This window comes from Myxocyprinus asiaticus, chromosome 37 (genome assembly GCF_019703515.2).
Source record: "Myxocyprinus asiaticus isolate MX2 ecotype Aquarium Trade chromosome 37, UBuf_Myxa_2, whole genome shotgun sequence".
NCBI lineage: Eukaryota > Metazoa > Chordata > Actinopteri > Cypriniformes > Catostomidae > Myxocyprinus > Myxocyprinus asiaticus.
Window position 1 is genome coordinate 34098836 of NC_059380.1, and position 14038 is coordinate 34112873.

At 37.8% G+C, this 14038-nt stretch overlaps 1 protein-coding gene across 5 annotated transcripts in view; it reads left to right on the plus strand.

The window, feature by feature from the left end:
• Positions 1-14038, plus strand: part of LOC127428310 (metabotropic glutamate receptor 2-like) — a 63271-nt gene that overhangs the window by 24031 nt on the left and 25202 nt on the right. For 4 of the 5 annotated variants that reach the window (XM_051676601.1, XM_051676605.1, XM_051676602.1 and 1 more), the window contains 2 exons: positions 9838-10675; positions 11477-12540. In XM_051676601.1, coding sequence (XP_051532561.1) covers positions 9838-10675; positions 11477-12540 — 1902 coding nt within the window. Of the gene's footprint in view, positions 1-6331; positions 6541-9837; positions 10676-11476; positions 12541-14038 lie in introns of those variants that run through there. The other variant, XM_051676606.1, reaches the window with a different exon arrangement.

The following is a 14038-nucleotide window of genomic DNA, read 5'->3' on the forward strand; positions in this document are numbered from 1 at the left end:
CAAAACCCTAAACTATGCATTAATAAGTCCCCTTTCTGTTGGTCAGATTGGATTGTGAGGGGGGTTAATACACTCGGTGACCTATATGAGAGTGGAGATCAAAATTTTGGGATCCCCAGATCTCAATTGTATAAGTATTTACAGCTGCGCCACCAACTCTGCACTGTTTTTGGGAGTGGCACGCACCCCCCTAGTGCGGCAGATACTCTGATAGTGGTGATTACTGCTTTTGGAAAAGGTCATGAGGCATCAGTGTATTACTCCCTGTTAATTCAGAGTCTGGGGGACAGAGCTTTAAATTCCCTCAAAAGATCATTTGTTTTTGGAGGAGGGAGTGTGGGCTAGGATTCTTAAAAACGTCAAGTCTGCATCTAGAGATGCAAGGATGCGCCTTATGCAATTTCAGATTCTACACAGATTTTATTGGACCCCTTCTAAATTGTATAGACTTGGTCTTAAGGACACACCCACCTGTTGGTGATGCCATTTAGAAGATGGAGACACCACCCATGTTTTTTGGGGGTGTCGTAAGATACAGGAGTTCTGGATGAGGGTCCAGAATTTTATGGCCGACATATTGGGTACTCGGATATCCTTTTGCCCCAGGCTCTGTATTTTGGGTGACGGGGCGGTCATTGATGTAGGAGATAAGTACATGAAGAATTGGATCCTGGCCGGTGTTATGGTGGGCAGACAGATTATCCTTAGAGGGTGGAAGTCAGCTGGAGCCCTCTCGTTTCGTGAGCGTTGCGAGGAGATGGGCAGGGTGGCAGCTTGGGAAGAGTTGTCATATAGAAGGCTAGGCAACATGGATATGGTCATCAGGAGGTGGGGCAGCTATTTGGCTTTTTTGGAGGGCTCTTGGGGAGGGACAGTGGAGGGAGACGTGTTGTTTTAAAAGTGTATGTTGTAGCCTTTTTGTTTTTGAACAAATACTTTTTTAAAATGTATTTCTAAATATTTTCTTCTGTTTTATTGTTTGTTTGTGTGTCTTTGTCAATTGTATTTGACCACTGGGGTATCTGTTTTTGTTGGGTGGTGGGGTGGGGTGTTTAATGTTCTGGAGGAAGGGTTGTAAATAATATCATGTGATTCCAAATATTCTGTTATATTTTTTTATATGATTATATGGAATCAATAAAAACTTTTGATAAAAATAAAAAAAAGATGCTGTTTTAAGCACAGACAGGGTTGGGAGGGTTACTTTTGAAATGTATTCCACTAAAGATTACAGAATACATGCTGTAAAATGTAATTTGTAACGTATTCCGTTAGAGTACTCAAGGTCAGTAACGTATTCTAAATACTTTGGATTACTTCTTTAGCACTGGTAGAGTTTTTCACTTGTTTTGACTATAAAAACTCTGCCAGTACAGTAAGACAAAATACACATGTTAAAAATACATCCTCTGAAAAACCTAAATATCTTATGCAGTGTTGTTTCTAAAACCAGATCAATCAAATTGATCTTGTTTTAAGGATTTTTAGATATTTGTTTACAAGAAAACAATACAAAAATTATTATCAAGAATACGATTTTTGCCCTAATATCAAAGGTCTTACTAGAAAAAAAGAAATTATGATCTAATGTGAATTTTCTTGATAAAGAAATATGATCGTGCCTGATAACGTGCATGTAAAATGGCTAGAAATAGAATTTTAGCTTAGCGTAAAGCTGACGAGTTTATTTCGATTTCTTCTGCTCCAAACTTCTCTGTCTGCTCGTATGAATGTAACACATCTTAAGAAAGTGTTTCACCGCTGTTCAAATGCACTTTGGATCGCATCATTTATATGTATAAATGTTTTCCATCTGAAAGGACTAAATATTAAATGAAACAAATGACAATAAAATGCAAAGTAATCTCTTCAGTAATCAAAATACTTTTTGAATGTAACTGTATTCTAATTACCAATGATTTAAATTGTAACTGTAGTGGAATATAGTTACATATATTTTGTATTTTAAATACGTAATCACGTTACATGTATTCCGTTACTCCACAACCCTGACCACAGATGCTGTTTTAACCACAGATGCTGTTAGTAATACATATTCAGTAGATAATGTGTAATTTGTCATGTATACATTCTACATTCATGGAGCAAACACACTATGCACGGACATAATATGTGCCAGTAACCCTCTGTTGTTGTTTTTTATGATGACACTGATACGACTGCAAAGATGGGTGTATAACAGGGTGTCAGAAAGGCGTAAATGGGCAGAATAGAAAAGAATGATGATTATAGGCATATCTCAGTTTGGGCAGGTGTGTGTGAATAGATTTTTAGCTGCAGGCGACACATGAATAAAGCAGAATATCAAACAGAGTGAATAGGCACAAAAGAGTATTTGAGTAGATTTGGTTCCTTTTGTAGACATAAAAAAAAAAAAAAACACATGACATGGTCTTGGAAAATGTCTGTAAGAATGATCGTAAAGATATTAGTAAGTTTGCACCAGCTTGGTAATAACTATGCATGCTGGTGTGTTCATGTTGACTGAGCTTGACTGACTGAAGAATGTAACTGGAATTAGCAACCTAGTCTTATAGAATGAATGTTACTATGACATCATTTTTGCAAACTGACATTTACATGCCACTTTCTATGATTTGCTGCAGATTCCTGGTGAAATGAGCACTAGAGGCACTACAACAACTGTGGATTTTATTCACTGTCACATAAATCATGAGTACAATGACTGATTATGACTTTATAAACACTTATTTTTTGCTCTGTTACTCACACACTGCTATGTTATGGTATCGACACACTTTTACTCTAACAAATTTTTTGAAAAATATATGCATTTTAATGCTTGATTTACAGACTCACCTACATTTACACACTTATTCCAATATGATTAGCTTGTGTGGTAGCTCACCTGATAGAATGTTGGACTTTGAACTTGATATACCATGGTTCAAGCCCAGCTGAGGATGCTTGAAACTAAAGTGAAAGTAAAACAAAAGTGATAGAAGCAACACAAAATGATGTGGTTACTAAAAATTGCTTTTCATATTGAATTTGCTTTTAAAACACGACTGGTTAGGTTTAGGTATTGGTTAAGGGTAAGGATGTCTCTCATTTATCTTGTAGAACACTTTTGATTAGGTTTTGGCTAAAGTTTTAGGTTAGAAAAGTTCATTTTACTCATTAAAACATCCATCTAAAGTCACCTTTCAAATCTCTGATTACAACATAATTTCACTTGTTTTTGGCACCCCCTGTTGGATATTTCACTAGGAAACTGTAGCCAAACATGTAATTCAGCACATAATTTTGGTTTACAAAAATGTTGCCATGGTCACGTAAATGTTTTATGAGATCAGGCTGGGATTTAGCTGTTGGCCTCACACCCAGTGATAACGTGGACCAATGGCAGTGTGAATGTGTTTAGCATACAGTAATATGGTATATGAGTTCACAGTGGTGAGCTGTCTTATGAACTCCAAAAAAACACCTTCGTTTTGACCAGATTTTGTTCAAAATGACGTCACACTCACTTGAATTATATCAGAATCTTAAGGGTCTGAGAAACTATGGCTAAAAATGTAATTATTCTGGCACAAAAACAATTTACTACTAACTTTCTCTGAACATTAGTGGACAACAGGGGAATAAATAAATAATATATAAAAGTATGATTTGATGCCTTTAAGTGTAAAGTAAATCCCACCATTTTAATGCCAGAATCAAATAAAATAAAAATTTGCCAGTAAATTAGTATTCAAAAAAAAAAAAAAAAAAAATGTAATTATGCTTTATAATTTAGTAAGAAATTAATACACTGATATACACAATATAACACTCAAACCTTTGAGTCTTTTACACAGCCTAGATGCTGTTGGCAGATGACCCAAACAAGCATGACATGACTGAACATGAATATAAAGGAAATAACACACATGGCAGCACATGTCCACGTGGTTTTTCCCACACCTGTTTTTCACCCATTGCCATCTGGATTGTGAGACACATTCTGGCCTGACATATTACTATTCATTGGTTGATGGTATAAAGCTTAATGTGTGTGTATGTGTGGGTAATGGTTGCAGAAGGCAGAGCTATATCCAGTGCTTGAGTAGGTGGCAGTAATGAGATTGGCAGACTATCCCGCTTATTTTGTGAGTGACAGGTCTCCAGAGAGGGAAAAACAATATCGTCATGGCTTCACAACTCACTTTTTTTATATAATCCACACTTAATTATTTAATCATTAAATTCATGTTTATAATGCACAACATTATGAGCAAACATCTTGAAAAGTGTGGCCCATTCTATGTTACATTATTTTGGTATTAAACGATCATTCTTTTACTGTCACTGTTGCATTGCATGCATTCATGCTTGGGAGTGAAATGCATTTTTCAGCTCTTTCATAGCTCAGGAGACTTAATGCAGTTCTCAGTTGTTTCATTTAAGGATCACATCTCAGATGTTTCTCCTAACATTCCTTAGGATAAATAAAAATAAATTTTGACATACAGTAAGACTAATGAAATAACATGGAAAGTATTGCCAAGATAATTTGGTTTTGGAAGAATTTAATGAGAAATATTGAAATCTCGGACTTTCAGTCACAAACTTTGATATCTTGGCAAATCTGAGCACAGTTTGAGACATTGCTGAGATCTCTTCTGAAGCTCTACAGATTACTGGTGTCTTTTTCTCTGAAAAGCAAAACAGATAGTTTACACAAAAACTTGACATTGTTATCATTTGCAATATTGTCCAGACAATACAAGTGAATAGTGAATCCATAAGATTCATGTGGTTAAATCCAAATCTTCAGCGAAAATAAATAAAATTAGCAAAATGTAAGTCCTTTTTTTACTCTGAATCTCCACTTTCACTTTTACATCTGAAAGTCACATGTGGTGCCTTTATAGTTTCACTTTCACATCTGAAAGTGAAAGTTAAAGTGGATCACCATTCACTTGCATTGTATGGACATACTGAGCTAAGACATTTTTCTTAAAATCTTTGTTTGTGTTCTGCTGAAGAAAGAAAGTCATACACATCTGGGATGGCATGGGGTTGAGTAAATGATAGGAGAATTTTAATTTTTGGGTGAACTAATCCTTTAAGCAAATGTGTCCATTGCTCACTATCTAATCTGATTGATCTCTACAAGAAACAGTTGCAATATTAAATAGAACTCATGTGTGATATTTAATTTCTATGGGCGTTTTTTAAGCGGTGCACTTACCATCTGAAAAGAATGTTTTCCTGTCAGATTATTCTGCTAATTAAAGAGGCAGAGCAATTTGTTGCAATGTTTGTGTGTCAGTATGTGTGTATGTGAGACATTTGGAAAGTTTGGCACATATTGAGGGATGCCTTTGATAATGGCAACAAATCAATAATCCCCATGCTCCTCTCATCTCTATTGCATTTTCTTTCCCCCACAAGATGACGGAATATATTATCTTATTCCTCCAGCACAAAATGGACGTGTGTGAGTACAGAATTATAAATAATAATAACATGCATAAATATGTGTGACAAAGTGGTCTCCTTAGGTGCTTTGTGGATAATTGTCAGACCATTTTATGCTTCTGAGTCTTTTAAGGTGAAGAAGTTGTTTGCCAAGTGTCATCGGAAAAGTCACTATTAGTTGAAGGGATTATTCACCCAAAAATGAAAATTCTGTCATTATTTACTCACTCTCATATCGTTACAAAACACAAAAGAACTCAAAATGAGATGCTAGGCAGAATAACAGTCTCAGTCACCATTTACTTTGATTGTATGGAAAAAAAAAAAGATGCTATAAAAATAAATGGTGAGTGAAGCTAACATTCTGATATCTTTTGTGTTTTTGACGGAGGACAGAAAGTCTTAAGGGATTGGAACAGCATGAGGGTGAGGAAGCACTGACAGAATTTTGATTTTGGGGATGACTGTTCCTTTAAGCGTTCTTTATAACAATGCACTGTTTTCAGTGTGTGTGTGTGTGTGTGTGTGTGTGCGTGTGTGTGTGTGTCAAGGACACTCATATTGAGAGCTCTGCTGTGGTCTGAGACACAGAAAATGTTAATAGGTTGTAACTGCATGTGGCGTCCAGATAGACTATCAATCGATCAGTCTATCTGGCTGGCAGTCTGGCTGTCTGTCCTACTATCTATTCTGTCTGAATTGTAATTTGAAAGTCTCCAGCTCTTATCGTAGAGTAAAAAAGTGCTTGGCTCTGTAGAGCTTGGTAAAAGTGTCCTGGGAAAAAACAGATGGTGTTTTTATGTTTGACGGAGGGTGGGAAAAGCTTGAAAACAAGTTGGGCAGCCAAAGAGGACCACTTGACCCTGTTTCACCATTCATTTGGGTTTGCAGCTCTCATTTAGTACAGGGTCAAATAATCATTCATTCATTCAGAGCTGCTAGAACATTTATTCAACTTCTAGAATGGAAACAGTTTTGTGTTAGACCATTCTTTCACTGTTGTAAATAAGAGAAGATTTACCAAAGACTGGATTAACCTCTGATAGAACCAAGAATTAAATGTCAGGAACTAAACTGTGGACTGAAGAAAATGTGAGTAGTGCTTGCCTGTGCAAAACTCACTGCTACGATGGTGGTTGCCAAGGCATTGCTTTGCGTTTGCTAAAGTGTTATGAATGTTTTTTTTTTTTGTTTTTTTTACATGTTGCTCTGCAGTTGCTAAGGTGTTCTGTCATGCTAGGTCATTTTGAGTTATTATTCATGTCCATAGCACAAACGTGGCACAAGTTAGACACCAATGTTTAAAGCTTAGGCTTAGGGGTTTGTTCGAACTTAACTCAGTGATTTGCTTAAAAACCTCCCTGTATGTTTTGCTATTAAAATGGGAAATGCATCGAGGTCTAAATTTCCATGTTACGTTGCCTGGGTGCTCTTTAGGGCAGCAATACCCACATTAGTGTCAGCTCAGGTGGTCCCTGTCAAATGTTTCAGTGGCATTCTGATAGGTTCGGCTTCCTGTAGGCTTTGCCATCTGAAAAAAAAAATGAATGTGTTTATAGGCAACTGGAATATCAACATCTGCTCAAGAGCTAAAAGTAAAAAGCGGTAGCCAGTGATGCCTTAGAAGTGTTGACGAACGCATCAAATTTTCTAGACAGCCCACACTTATTAACAGCTCATTTAAATCCTGTTTTTTGCTTTAGACCAGTTACTCTAATTTTCTAATCGATGGTGTGTGATCTTGTTAGCCAATTTCAATGTTAGGGTAAGAAACAAATGGATATCTCAATAACAATAAAGCTAACACTGAAACAAGTGAAACAAACTGTGCAATTTAAACCTTAAGTTGCTATTTCTACTTTACCTTTTTCATAAAATTAATTTCATTGGTGTAACTTAAAGCTGAAGTGTGTCATTTTTTATGTTAAAGGGGTCATGACATGCTTTTTTTATTATTTTAACATGTTCCTTGAGGTTCACTTATAATAGTAGTACAGTTTTCTTTTATCCTTTTTTATTTTTTTTTCCTTTCACAAATAAATAAATAATGTATTTGTAAACCATGATATTTTTCCACCCTCATTCTGACTCTCTGTCAGAAACGCTCGGTTTTGGTGCTGCTTCTCCTTTAAGACTTGACAGTAAACGCCCACTGTTACGATTGGCTCTCTGCTCTTAACTGATCTGCTCTCTCCTTGCCATCTCACTGCTCACCGCTATTGAGCAGGACTACAGAAGTGATTAAAGTTAAAGTGGGCATTAATGTGTTATAGAGGCGATCAGATGCAAATGTCTACCACAGTGTGACATCACAATGAGGAGGAAGTAGGCAACGAGTCGTTTTGGCAGCTTGATTTCAACAAATGCTCTTTTTGCAGTGAGAAGGAAGTTTTGAGTTCTTAAACTTACAGTATGTTTTTATAGTACAGTGATTTATGTTAAAAGATCAAGAAAAATTGTATTCTTCATGTCATGACCCCTTTAAAATACTAAATTGTTAAGTAAACCATTTGTCATGTTAAATTATATTTTTGACAACAATTAGCCCAATTAATTTCAGATCTTTCCACATGAAACACCTATTTTGGTTACTTGAGAAAGTGGGGGGGGGGGGGGGTTTTTTTTTTTTTACATTGTAACAATGAATGATTATTTAATTTATTTCCACTCTTCACAGATTTTCTCACTTTTGATTACAGTTTTGCCCCAACAATATCAAATTTAGCAGAGGTGCAGATGCTGAACCAGTGTTGTGTCTCTGATGAGAATGGTACTTGTCTAAATGAATCAGATTTACTCTGTTTCACCTCTTAGCAGTGAGTCTGCTCTCCCTCAGGCGTGAATGCACTGAGCTCTTTAAACGTGCCTGTCAGAAACTGACATGTGACTGCACCACACTTCAGCTCTACTGTCCATCAGTTCAGAACTAAACCCAACCACTATGAACAAATAATTTTGTTAAAGCCATTGAGTGATTATTTTTCAGTCATGCTACCCAAAATATTGGTCTAAAACAGTCTTGTGACCTCTGTTTTTTCCATGCGCAGGCAAAACCTTGTACTAAATATACCATATGTATTATATGCACTGATTTTACACATCCCTGGTCATTTAATTAGCATTTGCAAATAAATGTCTTTTTACAATGCCCACAGAAAAGAAAAATCACACATGTGATCTCTTTAATATCTCAACTGTTTCTCCTCAGCAGCAATGAGACTAATTGGAGATGTTTACTTAAAGTCTCATACTTTTCAGATTTCTCACAAGAGTCTTGGCTGAAGTTTCAGAAGAGATATCAACAAAATTTAGGGATATCAACTAAGTTTCAGTCATTACTCATAAGTTCCTGAGGACTTTATCACCATAATTTGCAGCATGAGGGGCTTCTCAGGTTTTCATCACCAAAATTCAGGCAGTAAGAGCAAGAAAAGAAAATGGAAAACATAAAAAACCTAGTTTATCAACAATACAAGATTTCAGGCAGGATAGGGGTAAAATCTGTGTCTTTTCCTCTCACATATAGGCAATATATATATATATATATATATATATATATATATATATTGTATGATGTCTCGGCCTTACCAAGTTTGCTAAGGGTATCTGTACATTACTGTCTCATTGGGGAACCAGACTGATCTCATTATGAATTCGGCAACAGTAGGTTGAAAGCTGAAATCTGTATGTGCTAACCGAAATTTGAATCACTGTCCTCAGTAGCCAAAGTGTTGTTGAACATATGGGCACATGTGTGCTCCAATTTCTGGGTAAAATGTCCACAAAGTGGTGCCAACAGCGAGTTGTAAAGAGGGTTGTTTTTAGTTGTAAATTATGTATACAGTCAACATGAATGCATATTTTATTGACCAAACATCCTAACCCAAACACCAACCCTGAAACTAACCATCAATGAAGTAAAAACTTAATTGTAGAGCGAAACCGTACTGCAACCTCCGAAATGCAGTTACTTCCTGGTTTCTATGGGACCAGAACCCATGTTTCTAAAGGCTGCTTTCTAAACCACAGGAAAAGGTGAACATGTTTGAACTGATACAAAAATGTCTGATGGGAGATGGTGCTTGTAACTCAGCAGAAAGGGGTCAATGTCAGGGTACTGGCAACTTGTCGATTTCCCATGTGATCATATTGGGGGAATTTAGGTTCTCTCAATTCATGGTATAAATTCTGAAGCTGAATGGAGTCCGTACAACAAAAGCAAGCTGCTAAGATGAAGTGTCTAATTTTATATGCTTTATAATTTTGGCATTTCTTATAAACCTTTGTTTCATGCCAGGTGTTTAATTTACTTTGTGCACTGTTGCAAATGGTATTTTTCAAGGGTTTTACTGCTTTACGACCAATTATTTTTTATATCTTTCTGTGCAGGTGGCAAACCTACTTAGACTATTCCAGATCCCCCAAATTAGCTACGCTTCTACTAGTGCCAAGCTTAGCGACAAATCCCGTTATGATTATTTCGCCCGAACTGTCCCACCAGACTTTTATCAGGCCAAAGCCATTGCTGAGATCATACGCTACTTCAACTGGACCTACGTTTCCACTGTAGCCTCAGAAGGTGACTACGGAGAAACTGGTATTGATGCCTTCCAACAAGAGGCCCGAGTGCGCCAAATCTGCATTGCAACTTCAGTCAAAGTCAGCCGCTCGGTAAACCGAGGGAATTACGAAAATGTCATCCGGTCACTTCAGCAAAAAGCCAATGCCAAAGTCGTGATCCTCTTCACCAAAAGCGAGGATGCTAGGGAGCTGCTTGCCGCCGCGGCCCGGATGAACGCTACTTTCATTTGGGTGGCCAGTGACGGCTGGGGGGCGCAAGAGAGCGTTGTACATGGAAGCGAGAAAGCCGCCAATGGGGCCTTTACCATTGAACTGGCCTCATACTCCATACGGGAGTTTGAGGACTATTTTACTAAGCTCACACCTGAGCTGAACACCCGTAACCCATGGTTTAGGGAATTCTGGGAGCATAGATTCAGCTGCCACCTACATGAACACGGCTGTGCCAGTAATAGCCTGCGGAACGGGTCGTTTAAACAGGAATCAAAAATCATGTTTGTGGTGAATGCAGTCTACGCCATGGCCTACGCCCTGCACAACATGCGGCAAGCTGTGTGCCCCAACACCACAAAAGCATGCAGCGCCATGAAGCCAGGGAATGGGAAGAGGTTCTATCGTGAGTTTATACTCAAGACTAAATTCGATGGTAAGTACAATTTTCAAGCACCTGAGATCTTTCACGTTGCCTTTTATTTTAGATTAAAGTGATAGTTCACCCAAAAATTTTAATTCTGTAATCATTTACTCACCCTCATATTTTACTTCTGTAGAACACAAAAGGAGATGTTGGGCAGTTTGTTAACTTCAGTCACTATTGGAACGATGACAGAAGTTTACATTTTTTAATGAACTTTAAGGTCCCATTTCTTGCACTAGCACAGAGTCTTGCAATAGTACATGTCCTTCAGTCCAATGAAGAAGAAATCTTCAGTTATCTACCTAAAATTATATTTAACCTATAAATTGGGAGTCTTTATGCATCAAAATCTCATTTGCCACATTCCAACTCAGATCAGGTTGTATTTTTCCACTAAATGTATTAGATATAATTACATTTATAAATGTGAAACATTCTTTATCAAGTTAAGAGCTCTAACTGGTCTCCAACAGAATGCAATCTCAGACAGACTATTCAGAGTTAGTCAGGGCTTAAACAATATGCTGTTATAGTATGAATTAAACATAATGGTGTTTTTATAGTTGTCACATTTAAATATGAATGCTAATTTTACAGAAAGAAATCTCTCAATACTTGATAATGAAGCTTTTGAATTGAGTTGAATTACTAAATAAAAAGGGATCGTTCATTTTTGGTAACTTTGTCACTTTACAACTAATGTCATAGGTGCACTCAATGGCTTCTAGTTAAGCCGCTAGAAATTGTATAGCTAGAAAAGTTTTAAGTCTAGTTATATTTCAACAAGACATCTTATTTTGACATTTTCAGCCCCTTTCAGACCTGCCGACACTGAGAACGTGGTGCGGTTCACCTCATTGGGTGACAGCTTGGGTCGCTATAACATATTTCACTATCGCCAAGAGGAGAACAACTTTGTCTACAGGAAGGTGGGCTACTGGGCACAAAGCTTAGTGCTCAATACCAGTCTGGTACCCTGGTGTGGTGAAGCCGTACCTACATCCCAGTGCAGTGACCCATGTCAACCCAATGAAGCTAAAAGCATGCAACCTGGAGACGTGTGCTGTTGGATTTGCATCCCATGCCAGCCTCACCAATATCTCTTAGATGAATTTACCTGTGTGGACTGTGGCTTTGGAGAATGGCCTCTTGCCAACCTGACTGGCTGCTATGAGCTTCCCGAGGAGTATATCCACTGGTCAGATGCATGGGCAGTGGGACCAGTCACCATTGCTTGTCTGGGAATGCTTTGCACGCTTGCTGTGGCTGGGCTTTTCTTCCACAATAATGACACTCCGGTGGTGAAAGCAAGCGGTCGAGAACTTTCGTACATCCTGCTATTTGGCGTGCTCCTGTGTTATGCCATGACCTTCATTTACATCGCTAAACCCTCTTCATTTGTGTGCGCCCTGCGTCGTCTTGGCCTCGGGACATCCTTTGCTGTTTGCTACTCGGCTTTGCTGACAAAGACGAATAGGATTGCCCGGATATTTGGTGGGGCACGGGACAGTGCCCAGCGACCACGCTTCATTAGCCCTGCCTCTCAGGTGGCAATCTGTGCCATGCTGATCTCAGCGCAGCTAATGGTTGCCCTCGTCTGGCTTCTGGTAGAGGCACCGGGGGTGAGGAAAGAGGTGGGCCCAGATAGACGAGATGTGGTGACTCTGAAATGCAACAGTCTGGACTCTAGCATGCTGGTGTCCCTCACCTACAACTGCATCCTCATCATACTCTGCACCTTCTATGCCTTCAAGACAAGGAAGTGTCCGGAGAACTTCAATGAGGCCAAGTTCATTGGCTTCACCATGTACACCACCTGCATTATCTGGTTGGCTTTCCAGCCCATCTTCTACGTCACTGCTAGTGACTACAGGGTAAGTAGGATTCATAGTTTGATACATCCATAGTTTTCATCCAGTTTTAGACAGAATTGAATTAATCACTACTCATTACTTTTAACTTATGGCACATACTTTCTCGATCTGGCAAGCCCTAATATAATGGCTTTGCACAACTTCTGTAAATAATTGGGCACAGGTTTTTACCAGTCTCCTTAGAAACAAAGTTGTGTTTATAAGGTACATGCCAGTCTATTATAGTGTTATCTTCTATTTCAGATAAGCCAAACAGCATATAAAAACAAATCTAATTGTAGTTGGTTACTGTACAATTTCCATGTTGGTCAAACAATATTTATTGTTCAGTTCTAGGCTTGAATTAGCTGCAAAATGGACCAGATTTTATGCCGATAGTCGAAAGTCTAGCTACTGAAGCAGGGATAGAAATCATCAGGACTTTACCAATTCCGGTTCAGATTCAGCAATTCAACGATTTCAATTCCTTAATTATGCTTTTAATACTTTTGAGGAAGAAATATTTGGAAATTCATAAGAAATGCAATTCTTATTGGATTTACTGCCCTCAGCAGCCTGTTGCCAAATTATTAGATTTTATATACAGAACAAATTCTTGCAAAAGGACATTTTTACCAAAAATGCTAGCTATTAATTATTATAAAATACCATTCATTACAACAAAATGCAAAATGTGTATCTTTAACTACACATACACATATCAACAACCATCCAGTCATTACTCTTAAATACACATTAAACAGTACCAGTTTTTGTTTAATTCTAAGTTGTACTTGTTCGGTTTTAATGACTAAATAGAATTGGCAGATAAAATTATTTCAGTAGGAAGCACTATATGTTTTTCAATGTAGATTCAATAGAACAAACTCATAAGTGTCATTTGTTCGTGAATGGGGTAGCGCTGGGTGTGCTACATATTTCGCACAGTAGATTCAAAACAACTGACTCATAAAAGTCATTAGTTAATTCAGGAATCAGACCACACTGGTTGCGCTGTGTGTTTCGCACTGCAGATTTAGTAGTTGTGTTGCAGTGCCACTGAATGGTAGCGCAGGAAACACTGTCAGAATATTTTATTTTAGCACTGTCTCCATCCACATCAGCAGAAGAAGTTACATTCGAGAAACATTAACAGAATGAAAGTCATGAAAGTCATTTGGTTCTGAATAAGAACCATTTCTTGGTTTACAACCCTTTACACAAGTCTATCTTTAATGTGACTCTTATGCTACAGAGGAGATAGCTACCTCACAAACCTCTACACCTTAATGTGAACACATACTGAACATCTACTGTTGTCTTGTGAAATGTACAAAAGGCAAAACAGAAAAAAGTGATATTAACTTCACTTAATCAGTAAAACATCCTTGCTCATGTTTGTGTAAGGAGATAACGCTAATGCTAATTACAAATAAATGTCAGCAGACAGTGACAGTCTACAAACATGCTTATACTTCTCTCCAAGTCCGCAGAGTAACTTTCTCCTCATAAAACTCAA